This window comes from Rissa tridactyla, chromosome 8, assembly GCF_028500815.1.
Source record: "Rissa tridactyla isolate bRisTri1 chromosome 8, bRisTri1.patW.cur.20221130, whole genome shotgun sequence".
In the NCBI taxonomy this organism is placed as follows: Eukaryota; Metazoa; Chordata; class Aves; order Charadriiformes; family Laridae; genus Rissa; species Rissa tridactyla.
In genome coordinates, this window is record NC_071473.1 from 16,162,127 (window position 1) to 16,184,546 (window position 22,420).

At 50.9% G+C, this 22,420-nt stretch overlaps 4 protein-coding genes across 17 annotated transcripts in view; 2 read left to right on the forward strand and 2 right to left on the reverse strand.

The window, feature by feature from the left end:
• Positions 1-5,845, forward strand: part of GTF3C1 (general transcription factor IIIC subunit 1) — a 44,797-nt gene extending 38,952 nt beyond the window's left edge. For all 3 annotated transcript variants that reach the window (XM_054213173.1, XM_054213174.1, XM_054213176.1), the window contains exons 33-37: positions 213-499; positions 1,029-1,686; positions 3,254-3,293; positions 3,656-3,848; positions 5,440-5,845. In XM_054213173.1, coding sequence (XP_054069148.1) covers positions 213-499; positions 1,029-1,686; positions 3,254-3,293; positions 3,656-3,848; positions 5,440-5,661 — 1,400 coding nt within the window. In that variant the 3' untranslated portion in view covers positions 5,662-5,845. The remainder of the gene's footprint in view (positions 1-212; positions 500-1,028; positions 1,687-3,253; positions 3,294-3,655; positions 3,849-5,439) is intronic.
• A 924-nt stretch (positions 5,846-6,769) lies between these two features.
• On the reverse strand, positions 6,770-7,459 carry POLR3K (RNA polymerase III subunit K). Of its 2 annotated transcripts, none has more exons than XM_054213192.1 (3): positions 7,329-7,459; positions 7,130-7,217; positions 6,770-6,999 (listed from the first exon to the last, which is right to left on the reverse strand). In XM_054213192.1, the coding sequence occupies exons 1-3, from the start codon at positions 7,437-7,439 to the stop codon at positions 6,881-6,883; spliced, it is 318 nt and encodes a 105-aa protein (XP_054069167.1). In that variant the 5' UTR covers positions 7,440-7,459; the 3' UTR covers positions 6,770-6,880. The 2 variants fall into 2 exon arrangements, with proteins under 2 accessions (XP_054069167.1, XP_054069166.1); XM_054213191.1 differs by having other exon boundaries at positions 6,770-7,043.
• A 12-nt stretch (positions 7,460-7,471) lies between these two features.
• Positions 7,472-11,387, forward strand: SNRNP25 (small nuclear ribonucleoprotein U11/U12 subunit 25). 2 transcript variants are annotated; one of them, XR_008468232.1, is made up of 7 exons: positions 7,472-7,600; positions 7,700-7,790; positions 7,884-7,989; positions 8,104-8,178; positions 9,218-9,291; positions 9,739-9,801; positions 11,186-11,387. XR_008468232.1 is itself a non-coding variant. In XM_054213190.1 (6 exons), the coding sequence occupies exons 1-5, from the start codon at positions 7,481-7,483 to the stop codon at positions 9,791-9,793; spliced, it is 447 nt and encodes a 148-aa protein (XP_054069165.1). In that variant the 5' UTR covers positions 7,472-7,480; the 3' UTR covers positions 9,794-9,801; positions 11,186-11,387. The 2 variants fall into 2 exon arrangements, 1 of the variants encoding a protein (XP_054069165.1); XM_054213190.1 differs by lacking the exon at positions 9,218-9,291.
• A 130-nt stretch (positions 11,388-11,517) lies between these two features.
• RHBDF1 (rhomboid 5 homolog 1) overlaps positions 11,518-22,420 on the reverse strand; it is a 40,554-nt gene continuing 29,651 nt past the window's right edge. For all 10 annotated transcript variants that reach the window (XM_054213181.1, XM_054213182.1, XM_054213188.1 and 7 more), the window contains 13 exons: positions 21,943-22,065; positions 21,620-21,780; positions 19,103-19,354; positions 18,376-18,487; positions 17,406-17,480; positions 16,690-16,851; positions 16,481-16,581; positions 15,682-15,745; positions 15,125-15,219; positions 14,078-14,153; positions 13,453-13,553; positions 13,026-13,179; positions 11,518-12,282 (listed from right to left, as the gene is read on the reverse strand). In XM_054213181.1, the coding sequence (XP_054069156.1) occupies positions 11,863-12,282; positions 13,026-13,179; positions 13,453-13,553; positions 14,078-14,153; positions 15,125-15,219; positions 15,682-15,745; positions 16,481-16,581; positions 16,690-16,851; positions 17,406-17,480; positions 18,376-18,487; positions 19,103-19,354; positions 21,620-21,780; positions 21,943-22,065 (1,896 nt within the window). In that variant the 3' untranslated portion in view covers positions 11,518-11,862. The remainder of the gene's footprint in view (positions 12,283-13,025; positions 13,180-13,452; positions 13,554-14,077; positions 14,154-15,124; positions 15,220-15,681; positions 15,746-16,480; positions 16,582-16,689; positions 16,852-17,405; positions 17,481-18,375; positions 18,488-19,102; positions 19,355-21,619; positions 21,781-21,942; positions 22,066-22,420) is intronic.

The following is a 22,420-nucleotide window of genomic DNA, read 5'->3' on the forward strand; positions in this document are numbered from 1 at the left end:
GCTCTTCCTCTACAAGTCTTCAGAGAAGTATGTAAGGCAGAAAGAAAAAAGGAAACTGCAGCAATGAAGATGGAAAACTGAGCTCTGTTTTTAATTGGAACAGTCTATAGCACCTCTAATCTGTCTGTCTCAGAATATTTATCTTTCTGTAGTGTGTTGCGTAGTAATAACTGCTTCACAGCTTATACACTTGGTTTTTATTTGCCTTGCAGTTTCTTCTCTGCTTGATAACATGGCTGTGGGAGTCTCCTGCCTCCCTGAAACTTTTACCAGGCTGATAAAAGTCCAAGAAGAAAAGTATGAGGTTGATCGGTTTCTCCGTGAGTGTACAGAAGGTTATGGCTATAATCCCAGCGATGTAGCTGCTGTTTTGGAGATCCGTAACGCTATAGAGGAAACTTCCCACTTTGGAATTTGCAAAACTGAGCTGAGCAAACGTTTCTGCAACTACGAAGAGGTGGAACCTGAACGCACCAGGAGCTTGGAGCAGTACATTCAGGTGGTTTTACAGCCAACTGCTTTCCATAGATGAATGTTTGCATGTTTACTCTTCCCCTTGAACAGGACAATCTTCCAGGCCGTAGGAAGCAAATATAAATTGAACAAAGCCATCTATGTTAGCAAGAGATCACATAGCAATACCTGATAGCAATCTTGCCTTAAAGTTGGAAAAGCCAAAAATTAATGCCGCACTTAATCAAAGATAGGAATAAACCGTTTCAGAAACCTAGAGGAACCAACATTCACCTTTGGAAGCAAAATACTTTTTCCCAGTTACATTTTAACTTAATTTAAGCTGAACAAAACTTCTTGTGCTGTAACTTCAGAAAAGTTTAAGGGGTAAAGCATCTTTTCAACTTCAGTGCAGCAGGACAGAAAATTCAATATTCTGGTAAGCTCTTCTTTCTTTGCTGCCAGTTAAAGGTGACAATTCCATGATATTTGGTTAAACTGACATTTCCCAGTGAAAGCTCCTGAGATAATTTTTGTATTTGGTTTGTTGTCTTTTTTTTTTTTTTTTTTAATAGGACCTTGTTGAAATGCAGCAGATTTTAGAAGTAGGAGGCCATGCCGTAAGACTGGTTGCAGTAGTGTTTGCCAATCCGTGGCTACTACATTCAGTCTGTCTGAAGAATAAACCGGATGATTCTGAGCAGCAAGGTGCAGACCCCGCTCTCCCAGACCTACAGCAGGATTGCCTGCCATCAGAACCAAAGGGAGAGGAATGTCCGAGAGAGGAGGAGCAGCTGGGAAAAGACACGGAATCTGTCAGCGATGAAGAGCCCCCGAGGAAGAGATGTAAGACTCAAAATGATGTCCCTCAAGATGGCAGTCAGCTCTGCCAGGGTTCCCCGAGTGGTTTGAAAAGCGCAAATGAAAAAAACTGTGATGCAAATTTTACTGATCCTGTTACAACGAAGGAAGCTTTACTCACGGATGAAGAAACAGGCTCCCCGAGAGGGCAGACAGAACACCTCACTGAACACCCAGTCTGTGCTCCAGATGCTGTGAGTGTGGACACTTACAAGGAACAAGACAAATCTTGCTCTGAGGACAAAGAACTTGAAGTAGAGAATGATGAGCTCAGCACTGAGCACAACAAGCAGATCCCTAGCCTTGAACAATCAGCCAGTGAGCAGGATGATGACCTTTCCTACTTACAGGAGAACCCGGGAGTCTCTAAAGGTATGCAGGAGCACTCTACCTCCGAGAAATAGAGAGCAGCTCATCATCAGTTATCCCAAACAGGTAGCTCCATTTTATAAGCCAATACTAGGTTCTTTATGAAACCGTACCAGAGAGAGAGGTTGTCATTTCTCACAGATGAAGTGGCATAACAGTACTTGATCTGGAAGGTCTTGGAGGTTTCAAATACATCAAAGATTCTTTCCTATGCCTATTGCTGGAACATTCATGCCTAGTCCAGAAATGTGTTTTCCTTAGAAACTCATTTCCACGTCTCACTCCTCTCCAAAAACATAACTGGAGCTGAAGTTTCTCATCTCTGGCTTCAGTCCAAAGGCTAGACATCTCTAAACCTAGAAAACGCAGCGCTACTGGTGTACATTTAACTAGAATGGCCCCGACTGAAAGTTGTAAAGTCATTAAACCATTCACCAGAAAACAGCACATGCCAGTGAGAAGATTAATAGCCTCATTTGTAACCCAATCTGACTTCATTTTCATTTCCTTTTTACTGCCAGTTTTCTTTTTTAATAGCTAGTCATTCTTGCCAAGCTTTGCATTAAGTAGGTTGTTGGGGATTTTATTTTGTTTTTGTTTTTATCAGCTCTGATTTCAGACTGAATCACAAGCTAACTGCTTGTGTCGTATTTTGCCAAGATCTGCCGTTACCCACGTTTGCAGCTGCAGCCAGCCATGTGAATCAGTGCAGGCTGATCTGCAGCATCTTAGAGCTCGCTATTGTTTAACTGGAGCCTTCCTGCAGGAAATAGACTCAGGGCTGTCTGAACAGCAAAGGCTTCAGCAGTTCTTAACGTGGAACTACTAAAATACTGCTTTGGATTTAACTTCCTCTACTTGTTTGTAACACAGGAGGGAAAAAACAATAATTACGTTATCAAGCAGAGTTCTTAGTGATGAAGGCCAGCTGAAGGGCTTACATGTGCTGAAGCCAAAGCTGTTAGCCTCTGGGTGTGGTAGAAGTACCTACATTAAGTAATTGTGTAATTAAAACCCATGACATAATGCATAATGGAAGCTGCAGAGACAACCTTCACTGAACCCTGCTGAAATCTTGAGTTTGCATTCTGGAGTCCTAAGTCGATCGCTACTCAGATTCTGCTCAACTTCCGTACGGTCACCAGGAGCATTACGTTAAATAAACCCATGTGAGCGGTTGCAAGCTGAGACCCTGCATTTCACATCTCTCTCTGTGATGCTCCGCTCTTTCAGTCCGTACAATTACCAGTTGTTCGGCCATGTCGTCAGACTTCTAGGAATGAAAATTCTTGCTGTGATGTGGGAATGGCAGCACAGAAGGTGTGGTTGGAGCAGGCAGATGTGCCTGGGAGAAGAGGCGTGGGAGAAAGGAGCATGCTGCAAACGGGTAAAGGCAGGCAGAGTGGAAGCTTAGAGCTCCCCGTGCTGCTCAGAACAACACGCAGCGTGGTTTGCTTGTGTAATTATCTAGCACAAGCTGTTGCATTTTACAGTGTAGCCGCCTTTTACTCTCCTTCCACTAGATAAAGAATTTGGGTTAATTAAAAACTGCGTGTTCTTTTCTTTCCAGGAAGTTCTATGACAGAAGTATCCCAGGCAGCCAGGGACCGGTGAGTAAGAGATGTCTGCAGAATAACCAAATGCTTAGCACTACCAGAATAACATCTGGAAGTAAATGCTTTGGAAACCTTAGTTTTATGCTCTGATGGGCAGAGAGCATTGGTGATGGAAAAACCCCATGTTTTCCTCCATTGTTCTTGTTACTATTACTCGCGCTCGTATGCATGCTGAAAAAATTTCTCTGATGCATGTTTTTTCCCCAAAACCAACTAGCTCCAAATATCAGAGGAACAAAACTACTTTTATTTCACAAATAAGCCCGCTGCCAGAAAGTCTCAGCTTCCACGTGCCCCGGAAAGATACATATAATAATAATTCCTGACAGAGCTGAACTTAAAACTGTCTTTTGCAGGGCCTGCGAGAATGTCTGCTTCATTGGGAGACCGTGGAGGATTGTGGATGGAAATCTGAATAAACCCGTGTGTAAGGGGATGATGGAAGCTGTGCTCTACCACATCATGACGAAGCCAGGTGTAACGGAAGGCACACTGCTGCAGCATTACATGGGGGTACTGCAGCCTGTCGCTGTCTTAGAGATCCTGCAGGTGTGTGAATCATCAGCTGCATGAGCTTTAATTTTTAATTGGGTTCAGCTTCCACACGTAAGAGTCAGCAATGGCTTTGCTGGAAGTCCCAGGAAAATGGGATTGAGAAGAAGCATGAAAAACAACCTTCTCCCTTTAGTGTAAATTAACCAAAGCCAGAGCAAGTTACTGCTCACAATGAGGAAGGAAGGAAGCAAGCCTGCTTTACCCATCCTTGAAATTACTCTATTACTCATTTTAAAATTTGAGCTTGCGTCTGAAATGGATGTACACATAGTTGAAATTCTAGTTGGTTACTGAAGAGTGGTGGCTTATCACTGTGAAATACTAAGTTGGGCTGTTTAATGCAGCGTTAATCACCCACAGAGTTTATCTTAATTTTTTTCTTATATACACCTTTTGGATGGGTAGTCTTTGACCTAAGAATCAGACTGAAATGTGTCTGTGCTAGACGGTACTGTAAATAAGTCCTTCTGTCCTGACAGACCTGCTGAAAGTCATATATCCTTAATTGTAAAACAGTATGTGGTGAGAAAATGTGAGTTTCTCCTATTTTTTTCCCCACGCCTTGAAGTTTGATTGTCAGGATTGCTACTTTGCAAATGAAACCTTGATTTTATTTTATTTTTTCCCTGCAATGATTTAAAATCTGAAGTAGAGCGGTAATATTGCAGTCCTTCCCGTAAGTGTGACTTCCCTTACTAGCACTGGTCATTAATATTCCAGTGTACCTATGCCACACTTCTGTCCAAAGGCTCGTGCGTTTTGGTGGCAATGCAAGTTGTGTGTGCTACTGACCGGGCACTGAGCTACCACCCTGCTTCCTGGCCGTCCCAGCACAGCCTGCCCCTACGCCCTGGGCCACAGCAGCACCCCCCCGAGGGTAGCTGGGACCAGGGGACAGGCCGAGCAGCAGCAGACGGGTTTAAGACTCCAGTACAGAGTGTAGAGTGGTGAGGCGCACGCATGTGGGAGAGAAATACAGACTCCTAGGCTACGTCTATTCAAATCCCCAACGTCAAGGAATTACCTGTACATTTTACAGATCAGAGAACTTGAATCTAACTTCTCTACCAATAAATTCGATAAGAACTAGTTTTGAAACCATACACGGAGCTTGTATCTGCAATATACCAAATATCAGTAAATCTAGAAGCGTACCTGAGTGAGATTACTGAATACACAGCAGCTGTTTTCAGCACATACAGCACAACCGATTGCCTTGCTGGCTGCTGCTGTGGGAATAAATGATAACCCATCAGCAAGAACTGACCCAGAAGTCTGGGAATTACATCTGTTCCTGCCTTAAGTGGTTTTTATCTGGTCCTAAATGTTGAGATCTGTTGTTGGACACGAGTTCTGGCCAGCCACTGTGCTGAAAGTAACAAAGGAGCGTATACCCAGCTATGTGAACTTGCGCTGTTGTGCTGTAATCTTTGCCATCCCCATGGTCTCCTGAGGGAGTGAACTGAAGCCACTTTTAGTACAAATTGTCTAACGTGTCTGAGAACACTGTAGGTAGAACAGCGTTCAGTGCATATTTTTTTTTCGTCACAACTGCTCAAGCCAAAATATGTGAATTTTTCTGCAGGGTCTGGAAACTCTTGGCTGCATCAGACGATTCTACATGAAAAAGCCGTCCCCAGTGTCGCTGTTCTCTCAGCCAGTTATGGAAGAACAAGTGAACAATCCCAAACTGAGCGAAAGCCCAACAATATACTACGAGCCTACAATAGACTGTACTCTCAGGCTGGGACGAGTGTTCCCCTGTGAAGTGAACTGGAATAAATGGGTGCAGATTATCCCTGTGTAAAAGAGGTAAAGCTGAGTCATATTAAATTGGTTTAGCCTGTAGGACTGAGTGTTACTGCAGATTAAATGTTACAATTTATGCTCCATCATGTTTTTTATTGTTATTTATCCTTTTTACTTTTGAATGTATTTAAACTGAGAATAAAGCTTAATGTTGAGATACAAATAATATTTGATCCATCCCACTTTAAGTATATTCTGTTTTTACTAATAATTATTTGTACAGCATGTAGTTTACGGTTTCTGCTTTATCTTACGTGGTTTTCACAGGGCGTAGCAAAGGCCCCTTTTTCTTTTTTTCTCACCCTAAGGCACTAGTGGTAACATTTTACTTTTTGCTTTGCCTTCTCTTCTGCTGCACAGCAGTTGGCTCTGTGCTGAGGTTTGGTAACTGTTCTTTAGCTTAGTTATCTCAAGGTCCGTCTGGAGTCGGACACCTATCCAGCTTTGGTGTCCTCAGCAGAAGGACACAGAGCTGTTGGAGCGGGCCCAGAGGAGGCCCCGGAGATGCTGGGAGGGCTGGAGCCCCTCTGCTGTGAGGACAGGCTGAGAGAGTTGGGGGGTTCAGCCTGGAGAAGAGAAGGCTCCGGGGAGACCTTCCAGTCCCTAAAGGGACTTCAGGAAGGCTGGGGAGGGACACTGGATCAGGGAGGGGAGCCATGGGACGAGGGGGAACAGTTTTAAACTGGAAGAGGGAAGATGGAGATAAGATATTGGGAAGAAATTCTTGGCTGTGAGGGTGGTGAGCCCCTGTCCCAGGTTGCCCAGAGAAGCTGTGGCTGCCCCATCCCTGGAGGTGTTCAAGGCCAGGTTGGAGGGGGCTTGGAGCAACCTGGTGTGGTGGGAGGTGTCCCTGCCCAGGGCAGGGGGGTGGAACGAGATGGTCTTTAAGCTCCCTTCCAACCTAAATCATTTTGTGTTTCTATGGTTTTAAACGCTGTTTTCTTGGTGTGCATGGCATTACTTTATTATGTGTGTTTTTAGGAGAACCACAGCCCTGTGTGAAGGGCTCTTCCCCAGTACCACGGCACAGGGCCGACACCTTTTTAGAGGCTCCCGCTGTCGTTTTCAGCCTTGTCCCGGGTCAGGTTTTAAATCACCCACACACAGACGATTACTGACACGTTTATTGTGGGAGAGGACGCCCGACCCCCGTCCCGGCGGGCCTGGCGCTGCCGGGCCCGGCCCCTCACCCTCAGCGGCCCGGACCCCGCGGCCCCTCAGGCGGCGGGCGGCCCGGGGCGGTCCGTATCCCTCAGTCCCGCCATCGGTGCCCGCACTGCGGGTTGCAGCACTTGTAGAAGGTGGTCATGGGCTCGTCGGCCGAGCGCGTCTGGATCTGCATGAAGTAGGCGCGAGGGTGCTCGCACTTGGGGCAGGGCTCTGCGGGGCGAGGCGCGGCGCCGTCAGCCGAGGCGAGGCCCGGAATCCCCCCCCCGTTTCCCCCCGTTCCCCCGCCCCGGCCCTACCTGCCGTCGAGTCCACGTTCTCCCAGGCCGCCGCGCCGCCCAGCACGTCGTCCACCTCCTTCAGCCGCGGGTATTTCCTGCTGGTCACCTGTGGGGGACGCCGCCGGTCAGGGTGGCCCGGCCCGGCCCCGCCGCCCCTGAGGGGGCCCCGCCGCCGCCCCGGCCCCGCCGCCCCCCCCCCCCCCCCGCGCCCCTGCACCTTCCGCGTGACGTTGCGCACGTAGGGGCAGGTGGTGCAGGCGAAGCGGTGGCAGCGCGGCCCTTCCTCGGCCACCAGCACGTTGCCGCAGGCCGGGCAGAAGAGCAGCATCGCCGGTTCCCCCCGCACCGACCGCCCCTTCCGGCGCGGCGATGGCGGCCGGCGCGGCGGAGGCCGAGGAGGAGTTGGCGCACGCCGAGGTGCTGGAGCTCTTCCAGGCGGCGCTGGCGCGGCTGGTGCAGGACCCGCTGCTCTGCGACCTCCCGCCGCAGGTGGGGACGGGGGCGCCGGGGGATGGGGACGGGGGACCCGGCCGGGCGACTGGGAGTGGGCGGGCGGCGGGGTATCAGTCCGGCCGGTCTCTCCCGTAGGTGACGGCGGAGGAGATCGGCTCGCAGGTGGCGCTAGAGTATGGGCAGGCCATGACGGTGCGGGTCGTCAAGGCGGACGGCGAGACCATGCGTGAGTCCCGGGGCCGGGGGGGGGTGCCCGGCGGGGGGCGGCGGGCCGGGCGCGGGGCGCTGACGGGGCTCTGCCCTCCCCGCTCTCCTCCAGCCGTGGTGGTGGTGCAGAACGCCTCGGTGCTGGAGCTGAAGAAGGCGCTGCGGCGGCACGTCCAGCTGCGGCAGGCACGGCAGGGCGGCGTCCAGCACCTCAGCTGGTGAGAGGGGCCGGGGCCGGGGCGGGCTGCGCGCCCCCACCTTCATCGCTCTGCCGTGGCCGGCCGGGGAGCCGGGCCTGCCCCCTGCCGCTCCACTAAGTGGTCTTCCCCTAGGAAGTACATATGGAGGACGTACCACCTAACCTATGCCGGAGAGAAGTTGGCAGATGACAAGAAGAAGTTGAGAGAGTGAGTGATGCAGGCTCTGCTGGGGGGCTTGCGGGGGCTTGCGGTATCCACACGGCATGTGCACGGCAGGGCTAGCTTGGGACTGGGAATCACAGAATGGTTTAGGGTAGAAGGGACTATCCAGTGCCACCCCCTGCCCTGGGCAGGGACACCTCCCACCACACCAGGTTGCTCCAAGCCCCCTCCAACCTGGCCTTGAACACCTCCAGGGATGGGGCAGCCACAGCTTCTCTGGGCAACCTGGGACAGGGGCTCACCACCCTCACAGCAAACAATTTCTTCCTGATATCTCACCTCAATCTTCCCTCTTCCAGTTTAAAACTGTTCCCCCTCGTCCCATGGCTCCCCTCCCTGCTCCAGAGTCCCTCCCCAGCTTTCCTGGAGCCCCTTTAGGGACTGGAAGGGGCTGGAAGGTCTCCCCGGAGCCTTCTCTTCTCCAGGCTGAACCCCCCAACTCTCAGCCTGTCCTCACAGCCTTCTGATCATCTTCGTGGCCCTGGCTCAGACAGGTCCTGCACTTGAAACAGGGTGGAAGGTGGGACCAGCACTGCACATGGAGGTGGGACAGGCCCTGTCCTGGCAGACTGAGAGGCCGTCTCTGGGTCAGGAAGGCCTTGGGTAGTTCCTCAGCCACAACCATCCTGTGCTGAGTGTGTTCATCCAATTCAGGGCACTCAGACACATTGCCTTTTGGCTGTCCCTGCCAAACATAACCAAAATAGGATATGTTTACTAAGCTTGTACCTGAGGTGTTCTGCGGAGTCAAGATTAGTGAGAAAAAGCATGAGTGTGAGGGTAGTAGAACACAGAGACGGTCAGGGATGGTGTTGTGCATATGAAGCACATTAGCTCATCTCCGAGGAAACTGGGAGCACGTGGTGGGCAGCTGCTCAGCAGAGGATGGGTCAGGACACATTATGTGGTGGAAAGGACCTCTGGAAGGGTCAGCTAGAGCTGGCTGCACAAGGCTGTGTCCAGTTGGGTTTTGAATATTTCCAAGAACATAGACTGCACAACTTCTCTGTCCAACCTGTTCCAGTGCTCGGTCACCCTCCCAGAGCTGCTGAGGTAGAAAGGAGAGAGGAAAAATGGCAAGCAAAGAGCAAGCCAACGGTAAGCGCATTGAGCTCGACCTGCTCGGCCACCTGTCAGTGATAAGCTAATAACAACACTGACAAACGACTCCCCCATTTGCACACTCACTCCCAGGGCAAGGAGGCAGGAGGTGTTTCTGAGCACTCTAGCTGTTGCATGCAGTTTGTCTGAAGTGTTAAAAATGTAGTAAGAAAGATGGCCCTAATCAAAGCTGTCCTTGAAAGACTGAGCCATGGGTGATAGATGTTGCATTTAAGGGGATGTTGCAGTTAAAGAGGCAGATGATCGGATTCCTCAGTGCTGGCAGCATGTTCTACATACACAAGTGAGAATTTTAATTTGTCCTGCATTAGGACACAGCACACGATCGTAGGAGTCCATCTCCCCCTGGGAAAGGAGGTTGTAGGATTTCAAAGGTTGTGGTTCCTGGGAAGCTGACATATAAAAGCATAACTCTCTGTTCAGGTACGGCATCAGAAACCGGGATGAGGTCAGCTTCATAAAGAAGCTTCGAAAGTAACCTGTCAGGTAAGTCCTGAATATCCAGTGAGAGCTACCAATTCAACTTCCTCTTCCCCGGGCCTTAGTGCTCAGGCTCACAGTAGCTGGTGTTGCTGCTTCTGCTGTGTAGCGGAGCATTTCTGAATGCTTGTGCCTGCCTTAGGCTTGTGCCCTGGCTGTGGGCTGTTTCCATAGCCTGGTTGTGGTGTCAGCGCTTCTCTCGGGGCAGGGAATGACAATTCAGTTACTTCAGTTAATATACATTGGGAGCAGCAGCAGTGTCTTAGTGCTGGCCCCCTACTTCATGTTTAGACTCTGAATCTGCTCCCACAATGTCTTTGAGGCTCGTTAAACGCAGCGTTCCTTTGTTTGCTGCTGTGATTGCTTCTAGGAACTTGCTTGCTTTTTAGGCTCCTTGAATGCCTGGCACTCACTGTCAGGAACATGGCTGGGTGCTCACTAAGCCCTAGGAGGAGCGAAGTCTCTGTGCTACAGGCGATTGCCATCACCCTTTTGGGACCTTCTGTGTTCCTCAGAGTCTCATACCCAAGGGACTGTTCCCGCACCCTGCTCCTACGGCTCCTGTACCTTTCAGAGTGCCTGCAGCTAACAGAAATGTCCCATGGGTGCACATGAGCAAATGCAACAAAGCAAACACAGCGCGTTTTTTTCTGTTCCACGGTGGGTGTATTTGGAGCCATTTTTGTCAATTACTGCAAGCTCTAAAGAGTTAGAAAAAGGGAGCCCAGCTTACCTATCCTGGGGGTTTTGACTTCCCCTTTCTCCATTTTCTGATTTACAGAAAGTTGAGTTCAACAGATTCATTGTTCTCAGAAATTAGGACACACTACTAGACAACTTTTGGTCATGATATTTCTGTGCAATTGATGCATTTAAAAACACTTCCAGCACAGGAAGCACAAGTAGCATGTGTATTTACCTGTTTGTAACCTATGGAGACATAATTCTGGTATTATACTGCTATTTTTAGAAAGTTGTGCACACAAACATGAGATGCAGCCAAGATTCTCAGGCTTAGTAAGTTTAAAATTATGTCTGCTTCCCCTCCACTTCTAAAAACACAGTCACAGTGTCTGAAGAGCAGTGGTAATACCAGCTTTTCCAAATGCTTGGGTTTTTGTTTTGCGGCTCCAGCTGGCTGGGTTAGAAACTGTTGCTTTGTGACCACAGGAACATTTTTGTTTTTCTTTTTTCAATGCTGCCACATTTGCAACATCCAGTGTCATAAGATGAGTGCCATGACAGAAGCCATCTGCCCCACGCTGCCTGTGACCAGCAGTCACCTGTGGCACTGGCTGCCCGGGCCTGTCTAGGAGTGATAATGCACTGATAAGAGAGCCCAGCATGCAGTTAACTATTGTCACTGCCAAATGTTTTCTTTCTTTAACAGAGAGAGCAGAGAATCCAGCTCTACCAGGACCAGACTGTGGATTCATCACTTTCCTGGAGGAAAAGGTTGTAACATTTCGAAGAGAAACAAACTCCAGTTGAACGGACATTCTTACTTGTTTTTTGCAGTTGCTATTTGAAATGGCAGCCTCTGAGCTGTTTGTGGAATTCACTTGCAGTGATTAAAGAGACACTCTAGTTCACTGAGGCTTTTAAGGCCCTTGTTTCCAGCTGCAAATCTGCGTCTGACTGGTTTGGGTGCTAGAAAAGGATTGATTCTACTGGTACACGAAACAGCACAGGTGAAATAAAGTAACAAACATAGCCACAGACTATGCAGAACAATTAACAGTAGCTAAAACGCTACCTTACCGTTTAATCACCACCTTAGCAGTAGTAAACAACTCTGGTTAAAAATGTAGTATTGAAACTAGTGTAATAAAAATAATGGCAGCAGAAAAGGTTCAATACAATTGAACAAGGCACAAATGTTCCATTTTCAGAGTCTTCTGAGATAAGGCAAAACATGCCTGCCAAGTGCTAAGGAGACAGTTTAAATTAACCACGGGCAGGGTTAGAAGTGTCATTGGATTAGAGGCTTTGTCCACATGGAACTGGCACAGCAAATGCAAAGACAGTCCATCTCCAGTGCCTGCTCGAGAAGCCAGTCTTTGCCTTTCAGTGGAGCTGTGCATCCAGGTCGTATTTCTCGCAGAATTTGTCTGTGAATGGTATACAAGTAAGGAACTCGCACCACTCGCACTTAATGGGATAGAAATAGAACAGAATCACAAGTCCTGAGAAGAGTGCAATGAAGATGAGCTGGAAAACTATAATTTGGCATCGCTTCCTATATAAATCAAACTTCCCAAAGCTAATGTAGGGCAGGAAGGCAAAGGAGAGGAAGAAACCACTGATAAATCCTGAAATGTGAGCAAAATTATCGATCCAAGGCAGGAGGCCAAAGGCGAAAAGAAAGAGCACCACAGCCAGCAGCTTGAAGAAAGCCCTCCATGGGCGTGCCAGGATTTGCCAACTCTGGAAGAGCTCCACAAAGAGACAGGCCAGAATCCCAAACTGGGATCCTGCAGGGCCAACCTGCAGAAGAAGAGCATTACAGGTAACATCAGGCACATCCCATCTGCCTGGCTTCTGCAGCCAGCTCCAGGCATTACAGCTATTTAGTTAGTTATTCAACTCCTTGTTCAGTGTTTCTCAGGGAAGAGATGCCGCAGCCTGCAACTTCATCCGTATAATGGGGTTCAAGGAGTAAAGGGGCCTGGTTTGATTTAGGATCAAAGTAGGTGCGGGGCCAGCAGTCACCAGAACAGACTTTATATTTGAGGAGGGTGGATCTGGTTTAAGTCACCAGAGAGGAGAAGGCCTTGAAGGCAGTCTCCTGGCTCCCCCCACCCACCATGCAGTTTTCCTCATTGAAGGACCTGGAAGACAGTCCTGGACAGTCCGTGGGAAAAGTGAGCTCTGCTCTTTGCCACTCATATGCAGAGGGTCTCTGGTATCAGCTACAGTTCTCAATTCCCAGCCTCTCCTCAACTGTGGTTGAACAAACCCCCCAATTCATTATGAGAAGCAGCCATCTTACTGCAGCCAGACTATGCCAGTGACTTGGAAAGCCCAGGGTACTCTGGAGAATGTTATTGCTCAGCAGCTAGGCGATGGTATGAAGCCATCTTCTAGCTGCAAGTCTGCCCAAGGCACATGCTCCAGAGATGAGCCCAGCTCTGGCGTCTTGTGTCTGCCTCTGCCAGAGAGGCCCAGGCATGTAGAGAAGGCTTGTGTTCAGGGCAAGTTACCCAGACCCTAGTCTGCAGGAGACCCACCTCTGCTCTGTAGGGTAGAAATATTGCACTGGCAAGGTTCCCAGTGATGCCACTGAGCAGGTAGATGATAGAGATGCGATGCCATCCTGCCAGCTTCTCTAGGTCCCGCAGGATCGTCATTTGGAAACAGACTGAAACCAGACAGTGCAGGATCCTGCCAAGTTCAGAGTACAGGAGCTGAAGCAGCAGCCACTGAAGTCACCCCTGTGCTTGTGTTCTTTTCCAAGCCTTTACGGAGAGCTCCTGGTCTGGCCTTGCCCACGCCTCTAATATCCCTCCCAGCAAACGCAGCATGGTAAGCCCCAGCAGGGACATCAGCTCAGCATGCCCGTGTCCCCAAGGGAAGGGACCACCAGAACAAGCCTCCGCAATCCCAGGGTTCAGGGTTCCCCCACCCAGACAGTGTAAGTTTTACAGCTGTGCTTACCCAGCATGGAGGAAAAGCGAGAGCCAGAGGCGGTAGAACTGGTCAGGGACTTCTGGATTCAGGAAAGGGAGGAGTCCACAGACATCATCCATGCAGTGCACCTAGGGCAGAAGTGGGGCTGTGAGGTGTGCCAGCCAGCACGGCCCCTTACCAAGGCCAGGGCAGAGGCTGCAGTTAGCTCTGAAAGAGGGGCTCTCCTCCCTCTGCTCCGCTGCATCAAGTCCCAACCCTTGTCTCCAGCATTAAGTTACACATGACCCTACCTGTTCCCTGTGGCAGCTTTATGCCCTCATTCTTTACTCCAGCCCACGCACAACTGAGACATCCACATTTGCTCGGCAGTGGAGCAGGAAGATTGTATTCACCCGCTGCTTCCACAGTGGTCCTGTGTTGGGCTTTCACAGCTGCCAGCCCAGGTCCTAAACTGGTCTCCAAAGAGGGACAGATGCAGCTCTCTCTGTTGCTCAGGGACAGGGTTGATCAGCAGCTTTCCCTGGGCTCAGGGTGGGACAGAACACAGGACTCCCACCTACACTGCACCACAGTCACCCCCGGATCTTGCCAAGCTGCTAAGGGGAACAGGTGGCAGAAGGGCAGCCATACAAAGCCCCAGCTCTGCACTTACCTGAGAGCAGAGGGTTGCCTCCTCATGGAAATAGCCCCGCATAAATTCACAATACTCCCGGGAGGTTATTTCACACCTGAGGGAGACACAAGTAATCAAAACGAGGAACAAGTCACGCATGGAAGGCACAATGGGCCATCCTGTGCCCTCCCAGGTCACACACTCCCCCTTGTCTTTTCCCAAATCTGCCTATGAGAACTGATACCTTACCTTCAGCTGCCCCTGACGTGCTGTAGTATCTCTGCAACAGATGCACTACAACACTCCCACTGAGCCAGTGCCACCCTCCATACACCCTTCTGGCTTCTCTCCCACAGGCAAACCAAGTCCCCACCACAGACTAACGCCCTGCACACAGGGGTTCCAAAACAAGTGCTAAAGCTGAGCTATTTACAGCTGAGAAAGAACAACCAGCGGTCGGGAAAGCTGCGTCTCTGGGGCTGGGGGAGTCTGTGCTTCCGTAGCTGACAGAGTGGAAAGGGGGGGGCTAGGCCAAGAGCATCCTGGTCATGACTTTCAGGGACAGAGAAGCTCCTTAGGGCAGCATTGATTTTTCTCCCTAGCAGGGAAAACCAGGCCCAAGCACTGGGCAACTACTCAAGCTGAGAAGCAACATGAGGAAGATCAGCATCTTCCCCCTTGGCAAACCCAGAGCAGGTCCTTTCCTGACATCTCCTTGAGTGCTCAGGGGCTCCAGGGTAGGGCCAGTGCAGCCTGTCAGGACCAAGCTGGCCATTCCCAAGGAAAAGTGCAGAACTCCCCAGCAGAAGTATTTAATCCCCTGGGATCTGAGTCCCTGCAAACTGCAGGACCAGTTGAGCAAGATACCCTGACACACCAAAGACTTGGGCTGGCTGTTATCTAATGCTTATCCCGGAGTCCTGCTCAATCTGGGAGACCTGCCATGGCTCCCTGTCCAACTGCCCTTCCCAGCACAGCTCCAGGCTGCACGTGGTAAGGACAAATGGCTGTGTCTACAACCTGAAAAGGCCCCCCTGTGTCTCACCCCAACACCCAGCCCCTCTCCATGCAGGTAAAACTCATTACCTTCCTTTGGTCCCAATGCAGCAGGGCCGGCCTGTAATCACACAGTCCATATGAAGGTGGTTGGTGTAATTCCCAGCACTGTTTTTTGTGCAGATCTGGAAAACAACAACAGGCTGCAATCAGCCAGCCATGGCATTGCTTGCTGCTTGGGTAAAGTCAAAACAGCCCCTTGGGAAGAAGCCAGTCGCACAGACGCAGGCCTCCCAAGGCCTCCCTCTGACAGGATGGTGCCTGTCACCCCATCTGCCTGAGCCTCAACCAATACCTCCTCTCTGCCGAGGGACAACAGCCCCAAGGCTGAGTGGGTCTCCATGACCCTGTTATCCTGGCACAGCCTGGGGCTTTAGTTGGCACGGAGGAACTTTTGTTGTTGAAGGGCTTTGAGCCTTGGCTAGACAAAGCCATGGATGCCTTGATCTGGCGTTTGTGACAACAAGCAGGAGGCTGCACCACAGACACCCCCCCCTTCCACTAACACAGCTGTGGCTCTGTACAGTGGGATGCAAATGCCATATTCCAGCTGCCCGCACAGGCTCTGTGCCACCAGCAATGCTCACCGGCCACTTGGTGATGTCATCTGGCCACTCATGCGGCTCCATCGAGGCGGGCTGCTCGCATACCCTGCGGCAACGGAAAGCAGAGAGATCAGCCTGAGAAATAACTTTCCCCAGCACCAGGCAGGATCCCTGAGGGAGCCACTGTTCTGTCCCTGCCCCCGGGCTGTGGTCCCACACCTTTCCTCTGTCCCTGGCAAGGGGCTGGTGACACACTACATCAGATCAGCCAAGGCTGCGCTGATCAAAGCTGCAGCTTCCTCCCAGTGAGCAGAGATCATGGCTTCCGCACAAAGGCAGCCGTCTGAGAGCACACAGCTGCCCAGCAACTCACTGCCTCCTTTCCACGGGGACACAACCCCAAAGGTGGGCATTCAGCTGGTCTCAGCTCTATGTCAGCCCATGGTGACCAAGGGCAAAGGTGTGCTGTGGCACACAGAGGCTGGCAGAGCTCTGGGGCAAAAGTGTCCTGGGAACGTGACTCCTGTACCCCAAGAAGGGAGCCTGTGTGGGGAGCAGGTGAGAAGGGACAGAGGGATGAGGAAGGCACCCACAGCTCACAAAGGGTCACTGTGCAGGTGGGCAGCCAACAATGGTGAGCAGAAATATGGTCACACTCTGCCTCTGCCTCCCTTGCAGCTGTTGGGGCAGGTAGGGACATCACTGTCCCCATGTCCCATGGTCTCCAGAGCAATCAACTGGGCAGAGAGGCAATCCGGAGAGGCAACTCCATGCCTCTGACTCTACTGTCACAGCAGCCCTGTCCCCCTCCTGGATGGCAGCTGGGCTAGGCAGGACCTACCTGGGGTCCTGATGGCAGACAGACCCAAATTGTCTCTTGTTTCCTGCCAGCATTGGTGTGCTGGGGTGATGGGGCCACTTCACCCACACAGCCAGCGTGGACTGCAGGAGAGAGGAGAGGTGTCACTGTGAAGCCCAGGGTGGGAGAAGCACCAACAGAAGTGGCCCTGAGCCTGCAGGTACAGCATGGAAAGGGGCCACTGCACTCACTGAGCACTCCTCCTCCGAGGTCTGCACGCAGCCCGATTTGTCGTTCCGCACGCAGCAAGCCGAGTGCTTCTCCTTCTCCCGCTTGGCGCTGATGAAGCTGTGCACTTGCTGGTCCTGCCTCATGCATGGTGAGAACTTGGCCCCTAGGTGGATCAGGGCCTCCTGCAGAGATGGAAACACTCAGCTCAGCCAAGGGGCAGAGCAGGCTGAGGGAACTGCGAGGGGTACGCCTATCAGGGCTCAAGGGATGCACGATGAAGCCCAACACAGATCAGACATACTCTTGATAATTGCTTTGAAGAAGGCAAGCCCAGAACAAAATTTAGGGATTTCCTTGCCCATGGCCCCAGAAAGTCCAGTGCTGTGGCCAGGAAACTTTCAGACACCACAGCCTTTCCCAGGGGAAATGGCATCAGGAGAGCTGTCACACACCATGTAAATCCTGCATTTTCTCTAGCCCCATGTTTGGCTTTGTAGGAACAGGGTGCAAAGCAGGAGTGCCAAGGTCCATCCCAGCCTCCAGGCAGCCCATTCTGCAGGGTGGCTGGGGCCGGGAGCTCTGCTGCACCCTGCCAGTGATGGCAGGGCCCCATGGAGAACTCCAACCAACAGCAGCTGCTAGCACCAAGCTCCAAGCAGCGGAGGCCCCTGCTTGGGGAGGTGGCATGGCTGCAGCCTCCCATCAGCCCACAACAGTCACAGACAATGGCACTCACCGAGCTGGGGCCGATCCAGAAGTTTTCCTGCTGAACGTATTTGACATTTTCATAAACCCCTCTGTTTCGCAAGACCTGCAAGGAGAGAAAGCGAGAGCCCCATGAGCTCCTGCCCACAGCATCAGCAGGGAAAACAGCAGGGGCTGGTGATAACAGCATCCAGGATGAACAGAAATTCCCACAGCCAATGACTGGGCACATGGTTCTCAAACTGGTCTTCTAAAGGATCATAGGTAAAACGCCATCAAGGCATAGGCACCTTCATGTTAAGATTTCATTTTAAATGTCTATCTCTGGCTACCTCAACTGTCAAGAAATCTCAGGGCCTGGAGACCCTGCGAGGCTTGAGGGCCTGCAAAAAACTTCACACAGCTCAGAAGCATAAGCAGCACCTACTAGCAGCGTAGGCTCAGGTGCTGGTGACGGTGCTCTGAAAGCCGTCAGACACGTAGGTCAGAAGCTCCCCAGGGCATTCCCTGCATGGAGCGGGGATATGGCTGTAGAGATATGTACCCCAGAGACCTTTAACAACACGTGGGAAGGCTACAAACAGCTTCAAGATCAGCTCTTAAAGTCAGACAGGTCAGTTTTGGTCCTGGCAGAAGCAAAATCCTGTGGCTGTGGTGAAAACTTAACTCAGGTTTGAAATATTTCCCTGCCATGAACATCCTTCTGGTCTCCACCAGGAGGGGAACAAGTTGTTTGAAAGGGCTCCCAGCACAGACACAACCCCACCGTACTTTGTACCAGATATAATTTGATGTTAAGAGCAATGTGGCCGAAGGAGGGAGAGCAGGCAGTGCAGGGGCTCACAGAGATGCTGCAGGCAGCCCCCCAAGGCTGGACACCCAGCGTCCAGCCGTCAAGGCCCTCAAACAAGTAGCCAATACGCTGAAGAGGATGACACAAGAGCCAGCAGCTGAAGGCTGAGACACAATCACATTCAGGCAAGTCAGGGGGATTTACTTACTGAATCAACAGTTTCATGTTGTGAGAACCCCACAGGGGCGATGCCATAGATGCACACAGCGAGGATGGTGATGAGTGAATGCACAAAGGTGACCCAGTAAGTGAAGAAAGGCCTGGATGGAGGGAAAGGGAAAAGATTAGAAGAAGAAACCCAGGCATATTACATCTATTCACAGAACACGGGAGAAAAGCTGCTGGTTTTCCCCCAGGGACCTCAGCACAATATGGGGTAGAGGGCCAGGACCACTTAGGGATGTACACTACTGGAGGCAACAACAGGTCTTGCTAGCAGACAGACCTTGTTTACTCTGACTCCCCCACTACACTGGGCAAGCCACCCCTTCCCAAGAAAACATCCATAAGAACACATAAGCCTGACGTCAAAGTGTGCTGTGTGTCTGAAATAATGACTTTAGGGGAATGATCAGAGGCAGGGATACCTCAGCCTTCCTGTTCATCACAGGACAGTGGTGGGGCAGAGATCTGCAGTCCCTCCAGGTAGCCGAGACACAGACAGCTAAGGCAACATGAGGAGCAGGGTGAGCTCCCAGTGCACGGTGATGCTAACATGCTGCGATCTGTGCAGTTTGCACTGTACTTCAGGGGTATAGACTAGGGGGTCTCAGCAGCCAGGTTTCACTCAACTACCCCGAGGCAGTGACCAAGGGCAAAAGCAACCACTCATTCGCTAGTTTTGTTGGGACCCTTCCTATGACTGCAGCTCTCACCTGTGATCATCCATGTCCTCAATCTGCCGCTTGACATAGCTGTCGATGCGCTTGCGGTATGTACGGTTTGTCAGCTTCCCCACCATTCCCAGGCCATATGGCCTCTTCTCCTTGGCAAAGAGCTTCCTGACCGGGACAGCGATGCGCTGGCCACGCTTCTGTGGGCTGACACTCACCACCTCCTGCCGCAAGCGGACCTTGGGCTGTGCCAGGGCCCCATCCTTTTGCTTCCTCCAGCCTCGCTCCAGTGGGCTGAAATAAAAAGACGGACAGCAATGGTTACCTTCTGCATGGCACAGCAATGGGGACCAGCCTTTCCCCAGTCTTTGGTGGCAGCAGAGCCTCTGTCTGTCCCACCAAAGCTGGGCTGAGCAGCAGCTGATGGAAGACAAGGTGAAGTAGAAGCTTCAAAGGGTTATGCAGCACCAGTTGACACAGGTCTACACACAGAAAGAGGCATAAGGCATCTGTGCCAAACTAAGCCCCACTGATGAGGAGCTCTCAAGGCTTTAAAGAAGTGTTTCAGCAACAGGCTAAAATGGGGAGGCTGCAGCCAGGCATGTCCACAGCCTCATGAACATCTGTGTCCTCCTCTTCTTCATTCCTCTTACTCTGCTTTCTGCTATGAAATAGAAGTGTAGTTTAGCTCATTGGAAATCCCCACCTTTAAAGTACTTTACTGTGACTGGACTGGCAAGTCAAACCCTCACGCCCACCAAATTGGACAGAGGAGAAGACCAGGAATCCAAGCAGCTTCCCAGACTAAGCAAGTGACACTGTCACATGCTGCAAGGTGTGCCAGTTACCTCTTATGATCTGTCTTGTCTTCCACTCCTCCCTTTATTTGCACTGATGAATGCATATTTCGGGAGGAGAACAAAACCAGGCTTCGACAACACAATAAAAACCCCAAGCATCACTGTCTAAAGAAAGGCTTTTTTACTAAAATAGAGTATGCAATGAATGTTGCACAAGCTACCGGTGAGTAGTACCTGCTTTGTAAGTCTCCATCATATTCAGATGTTTTTGTATTTCTTTGCTCCTAAACAGCAGTCTGGAGGGTAAGGTCTGCAGCATTCAGACCCTGATCAAAAAAACCTACCTACCTTTTCACCCTTGCCCACCCTTTCTCACTGCCTAGCACTGTAGTAGGCATGTCCCTGACACACACTCTAGTCTAGTCTACCTCCTCTGGCTTCCTAAATGACCCCCTCTGTGCAAAGACAATGGTTGTCAGAAGTGGGCAGAGAAACCAGCTGACAAACTTTCTTCTGAAAGATCACCAGAGCATCTCGGAGAGATCATGCCAGCTCTAAGTGTGGACAAGTAACAGGATGAGGGAGAATCTGAACCTCTTTAGCCAAAAACACTGCCGTGAAACTTCAGCTATTTTCAATATTGCACCTTGCAAAAGATGCATTTTTATAAAGCTGAAAGTCCCAATTTCCCCTTGGAAAGTCCTTCTCCAACAGAAAGTGCAGACTCCACTGCAGTCTGCTCTTGCCCCAAGAGTTCAAGTTGTTTCTGTGTTACGGATGTACTGTTTCCCAATATTTCCGGTGCTGGGCTATCAGCCTATGCCAAAATAAACACCTGGCCACCTAAAAGGACAATCGACTATGATTCTGATAACAGTTCTCTGAACTGTGAAAGAAATGCATTTTCCTCAATGAATAAAACTATTTAAGGAGATCCAAATGGAGCCAAGAAAACTGAGACCGTCTCAGAGGAGTGACAACAAACTCCCACCATTTGCTGCTTCCACTTATGTTACGACTGAGTCAAGTTCTTGGAAACACTTGAAGGGAAAGCGCCGACACAGCAAGATGGGCCATGAGCAGCAGAACCACAACAAGGACCTCCCTGTCTGCTCCATGTTCACACCCAGCGGAGCTCTCTGCTGGGGTGAGCTGCCAGCTAATCTAGAACTGACTCGGAAACGACACAGAGCAATTACTCAGTACCAGTTACTCAGGTGGAAAAAATCTAGACATACAGTACAGTACCACCCACATATTTGTAGGGCTCTCAGCATCAGTGCCACACCTTTCTCCCATTTCAAGTGAGGAATGTAGCCCAGCTCGACACTCAGCAATGCTTCACACTGCTCCTTGGAGTGCGACAACAGTTCCTGGTGACTATGGCAATGGCAACAGCCTTCTTGTCTTTCCTATGTTCTCCATAGCTGAAGGCTGGGCCCCCAGCATCCTCACAGCTGATTTAAAGTGTCTTTTGTTTCCTCAAGGCATGATACAGTCTCCAAAACACATCATGTGAGGCCGGAAGTCGCTGGAGAGACTGCAGAGGTGGCCTCAGAGTCACCTTTCACATGCATGGGTAGCTGGGGCAGGAGGTCTTAAGCTAGGTTTAAAGAAAACCCCATCACTGCACTGCTCTTTGAGCTCTGCATCAAGCACTCACAGCACTCAGATCTGGCTTCCTCCATGCAGGAGATCCCACACTGAATGGGTTGACCACCTCACGTTAGGCTTTTGCAGCTTCCAGGAAGATACTCACAGTAGCAAGTGGCTTCTTTCAAGCTCATTTTTGTCCAAAGCACCTCCTGTGAGATCTGTCTGATCCAGAGGTTTCACCTCAGCATCTTTGATTGCAGCTTCTGATGGCGACTCGAATACTTCGTCCGGGTAAGTAGAGAGCTCCTCATGAAGGACTCCTTCCTGGGCAGAGAAACAGAAGTCCCATCAGAAGAAGCCAGCATCACATTTGAGACACCAGCCCCATCAGAAAGCAGTGCTGCTCTCTGCACCACACAGTTCTGCCAGACCTACAGTCTTGCACTGCCTCTGGGGCCAGCTCCACGCCACAGCCCTGCCACTCACCCGAGCAAAGAAAGAAGTGTCGAGCTCATCTGGAAAATCCACCGTGTCCTCCTCCAGGAAACTTGCTGGGGTGAAGCTGCGCCGCTGAGCTCTCCTCAGGGTGCTGTCCTTTACAGAGCGTCCCTGTAGCCAGAGAAAGTGTTATCGAGTCACTGCCAGAAACCTGAACCCCAGGCACATGCACCCCAGCCAGCGCACCGGGAGGCCAAGTGCTGAGCTGGTTCACGTTTGTGTGTGGAGCACAGCAGACCTGCTGAAGTGTCGCACCTTCCTGGTGAGACTCACAAATGTTACCCCACTTCTTAGCCCACAGTGCCCATCTCCCATGGGCAGGTGAGGCTGGCAACATGCTCCTCTACCACGTACTGTACAATGTCTCCAACCAAACCACAGTGGTGGGTGGTACTGGACACAGCAAAAAGGTCACTGGGCACAGGAAAGCAAACATGTGTCAGGATGAAGAGACTTGCATAAGTAA